General features: G+C 45.2%; 1 protein-coding gene across 1 annotated transcript in view; it reads right to left on the reverse strand.

The window, feature by feature from the left end:
• The window catches only part of akap6 (A kinase (PRKA) anchor protein 6), a gene marked incomplete at its 5' end in the record, with an annotated part of 168,818 nt that overhangs the window by 39,065 nt on the left and 124,753 nt on the right, over nucleotides 1-5,000 (reverse strand). Inside the window, one exon of the mRNA XM_084044533.1 lies at nucleotides 813-1,076. Within this exon, the coding sequence (XP_083900659.1) occupies nucleotides 813-1,076 (264 nt within the window). The remainder of the gene's footprint in view (nucleotides 1-812; nucleotides 1,077-5,000) is intronic.

Consider the following 5,000-nt stretch of genomic DNA (forward strand, 5'->3'; position numbering starts at 1 on the left):
AAACCTTTTCATAGATTTCATCGATAGCTTCATAGACTTGTTTGCCAGCACTATCGTCAGTGTATGTTGGATTCATGTTATGTATTTTCAGACATTCAACCAGACATTCAGCGTTCAGCACTTGACACAACTTAACCTTACACTCTGTACTTGGTCTGCTCTTTTTTCCCCTCTACGCCAAACCTCTTTGCACAAAATAGCCGATCTACAAGCTCGCAACGCCTCGCAGCAGAACCACTGATATTATGGCAACACGCGTTTAAAAAAAAGACTGTTAGGATTTAGAAGACATTTGTAATTCCCCAGAAGCAGAGATTTGAGTTACAAATGTTATATATATTATATATAAAAAATGTATATTCAAAGATTTGTACAAACTTTTATGATTTTCAAAAAAATAGCAGACCTCCAAATCTTAAGCGAACATTTTTAACTCTCGTTACAACTCCTGGGGGTCCCTGGAACAAAATATTTTGAGATGAGGGTCCACGGCCAAATAAATACATTTTTTGAGAACCACTAATATTATAGCAACATACGTTTAAAAAAAAAACTGTTGTAGAATCCCCAGAAGCAAAGGTGTGAGTTACAAATGTTCGCTTTAAAAATATACATATTCAAAGACTCACTATTTTCCCCAAAAATAGCAGATCTACAAGCACATAGGTGCCACGCTATGAGCTTGCATATCTGCTATTTTTGAATAGCCCAAAGAAATCTAAGCATGACAGAGATGCGTTCCCGGTGCTAATGGATGAATCCATGCAGTGTGACATAATGAGCTGAAGCAGGCCGTATATATATGGCCTCACCTTGAAGCTCTGGAGCTGAGAGGACGCCGCCTCCTGCCTCAGACACGAGTTGAAGATCAGCACCTCCGTGTCCCTCAGCCAGCCTTTCAGCTCCTTGATGCGCACCTCCAGCTGGGAGACCAGGGAGGAGGTGATGGGGGAGAGGGCCTCGGAGAAGGAGCCGCTGCCGCGCTCCTCCTCTCCTCCTCCCCGAGGAGGACCCCCCGGGACCAGTGGAGGGGGAGAGGAGGAGGTGTTGACGCCTGAATGATCTGACAGGGTTTTCTGGGAGGGAAAGAGAGAGAGAGGGAGAGAGGGAGAGAAAGGCACCAGGAGGAGGAGAAGAGGGTCGGAAGGGAAATGGGTAAGGAGGGAGAGAAATAAATGAAAGAATTAGTACACACTCACAAAGACAAAAGCAATGAATAAGGCTACATTAAACGTGTGTGTGTGTGTGTGTGTGTGTGTGTGTGTGTGTGTGTGTGTGTGTGTGTGTGTGTGTGTGTGTGTGTGTGTGTGTGTGTGTGCGCGCGCATTAATTATCATTTTAACAGCTTCTCCTGTACAATTCATATTCACATGAAAAAAACAAAAAAACACACAATCAACATCCACGTGTGTGTGTGTGTGTGTGTGTGTGTGTGTGTGTGTGTGTGTGTGTGTGTGTGTGTGTGTGTGTGTGTGTGTGTGTGTGTGTGTGTGTGTGTGTGTGTGTGTGTGTGTGTGTGTGTGTGTGTGCGTGTGTGTGAGTGTGTGTGCGTGTGCGTGCGTGAGTGTCATGGCCTACTCTGTCACCAGCCCATTATAATTTGTTACCTGCCATTCTCATCTGTCTATTCTGTTTCTGGATTCTAAACTGACTGATGGCTGATGACAGCACCTGTGAGAAAGGTTTATAAAACCCAGGAGGATTCTCTCAACTCTCTCTCTCTCTCAGAACACAACAACAACAACAACATGGGTCAGTGAACCTGATCGTTAATTAATTCAGCCAGATCTTTATTGAAGACTTAAAGTTAAAGGTACGGCAAGTTACATTGTTTTGTTAAAACAAGTGTTAAATAGCTCTATATTCTGATTGCGACCGTAGGTCGCATTTACTATAGAAACCTGCTCCAGGTGTCCGTGCGTCCCTCCGTCACACAGTGCGTCCCTCCGTCACACACGTCCCGTCACACTTTTGCCCTGCTCATATCTCCGCACCCGTTGCCCCGATCCATGCCAGATTTTGCACACACACTCCTTACCTGCCAAACTACACCCTCCAAGGACCCCCGGAGCTCCAGGGACCCCCAGCTGCCTCGGGGACCCCCAAGTGTAAAAAATGAGCACATGTGGACAAATTACCAAATGACCACCCCAACGGGGCTGCTCACGGGGCATTCCCGGGGACCACCCACTCCTGGTGCTCCAGAACGGATGCAAAAGTGGTGGCGCCCCCAGTGGAGGACCCCCTGCCACTGCAGCTCACATAAAATGCCGTAACTCGGGCTAGGAGCGTCCGGGAGAGCCGCGGCCGGTACCTATTCGTCCGCCAAGGCAACGCGGACAGCCCACCCCTAATTTCTCACATGGCCGTCTTCTAGCGCCACCTTCAGGCCGCTTTTCACAACACATTTTTGCCCACTACTCCTACAGTTTTGCCCCTAAAAACACGCAAATTGCTACACACTACACAGTATGTGTACACTCATGTCATCAACATGCCTGCCACCACATTTCTTAGACCACCAAACAAAACTATACATTGCCCACACAACTAGGAACCAATCGCCGTTACAGCCCTCTTCTGTATACATGTGACCTACGGTCGCTTATCTCCCGATTAGGGAGTCTTACTGGTAGTAATCATTGCTATATAGAGTGTTTGTTCAGTAGCATGGGTCACTCTGTCTTTCCAGCTATTTATTAAACAGAAAATGCATTTTCAGGTCGATACAACATAAACAATTAAGTGAAATTGGAAGTGAACTGGAACATTTAAGCTGGGTACTCTCTCCTGATTGGCTGAAATCGGCAACCTAAGTGAAAATGTATTTTTTCATTGTTTATTAAAGAGCTGGAGAGACTCCTGTTACTGAACAAACACCATAGCAATGATTACTATCAGCGGTGGCCTAGTGGTTAGAGGGGCGGCCTTGATACCGGAAGGTCCCTAGTTCGATTCCCCAATTCATCACATCAATCATGAATCACCGCTGAATAGCCCTTGAGCAAGGCTTCCATGCAGGGTCCGGCTGGAAACAAGCTTCGTGCTTAGTCCGACACCCTGGGTAAACAACAAACTTTGCTTTGCTATCAGGATATAGCTTTAACTGTTTCTGCTGCAGAGTATACAGAGTTCTTTCTCATACAGCTTTAGAATTAGCACGGTACAAAGCCTGTTGAGCTCCTTCTGGTGCAATAACTGTGTACATCACTACCATTATAAAGGTAATTGCATACAGAATATGGGTACCACTTTGTGTACGATCCTGTAAACCATAAACATTTTAATATGTGATACTCTCCTCCACTCAGAGCCATTTGAGGCTAATAAAATGAGCAGGGAGAAGATGTGTTCTGGGATGGAGTTTAAGGATCAACGCAACTAATTCATGTTGAGAGGCCTGCAGCTTCTTTTTTTATGGGTCTTAGGGTACCAAGATGTACAGGCGTAACCAAAATGACATTGAGGAAAGTGCTCCTGAGTGGAAATTCTAGTTGGAAATCTTACTTTTGGACTGATCTTAGAGATAGCTTTTAGTGCCTTTCAGTGATACGCTAATATTTAAGTAAGTCATTTCTTCCTTGGCTGTACCTTCAGACTCACCTACTACCTCTCAGGAGACTTCTTTAGTTTTGCATAAGACCCAAAGAGCAGTGACTTTCATAACCAGAAACTGATTTTGTGAAATTCTGCACAAAGTAATATATTATGTTCCCAAAGTGGGGAACCCCGCCAAGGACCCCCAGGGGTCCTTGGGGGGGTTTCAGGGGTCCCAACAACTGCCACAGAACCATTTCAGATGGGGGTCCGTGACCAAAAATACAAATTAATTTGGGGGTCTTTGACATGAAAGAGTTTGAGAAACACTGTTTTAAACAGTAGGATGGATGGATGGATGCAATTCATAACTCATCACCTGAGTGCACTCACACACTCCTCAGTCTAGCCAAAAACTAATCTAATGCCACAGAAAGCCATTAACAAGGACGGACACCACACACACACTACATAATGGGGACCCTAACTGGTGGAATGAGGACTCTGCTCTGTGTGCTGTGTGTGTGTGTGTGTGTGTGTGTGTGTGTGTGTGTGTGTGTGTGTGTGCGCGCACGCGTGTGTGAGAGAGGGAGAGAGAGAGAGAGAGAGAGATAAATAGATAGATAAATAAGGATAGATTAACAAAGAAAACAGAGAGAGACACACGTGGAAGGTAACAGAAAGGGAGGGAGAGACCGAACGAGAGAGAACGATGGAGGTAGGTGTGTGTGTGTGTGTGTGTGTGTGTGTGTGTGTGTGTGCGCGCGCGCGTGCATGCGTGTTTTAGAGCCACCATGGAAAACGGATAGATGGATGATAAACAGATGAATATCTCTCTTTCTTACTTTTTATTTTACTTCTCTCATACACAGTGCCCTTGACAAGGTCAATCCAACCCAGGGTTGGGCAACCATGTCAAGAGATTTGGTGTAGACGGAAAAAAGCTTTTTTCGTCACGTAGGATGCATTTGTCTCAGCAAAGGCCACTTATTTCGCCACTGAAAGTTGCGTTTCCATAACAGTGACGTCGCTATGCATATTTCCATGGTGGGCCACGCCCACAAAGCGGCGATCTTGTCCCATTTCTTCACTATCATTGCATTTTTTCACTAGTAAGCACTGTGCAGGAAATGTGCCAATATATTACTAAAATTACCTAGAGCAGTGGTTTTCAACCAGTGGTCCGGGGACCACCAGTGGTGCTTGGGGGAGTACCAGGGGGTCCCCAGCGAAATGAGTTAACATAGCGTCACAATCGTTTTAACCACTTAGCTTTGGCTATTAAAAAATAGCAGATATATAAGCTCATAGCGCGGCACCGAGTGCCGCGCTATGAGCTTGTAGATCTGCTATTTTTGAAAAATCTTGAAAATGTGTGCATATCTTTGAATATATATATTTTTTAAAGTGAACATTTCAGTGAACTCAAATCTTTGCTTCTGGGGGTCCCTGGCACAAAACAT

The sequence above is a fragment of the Gymnoscopelus microlampas genome (assembly GCF_963454915.1).
Source record: "Gymnoscopelus microlampas genome assembly, chromosome: 20".
Classification (NCBI taxonomy): Eukaryota; Metazoa; Chordata; class Actinopteri; order Myctophiformes; family Myctophidae; genus Gymnoscopelus; species Gymnoscopelus microlampas.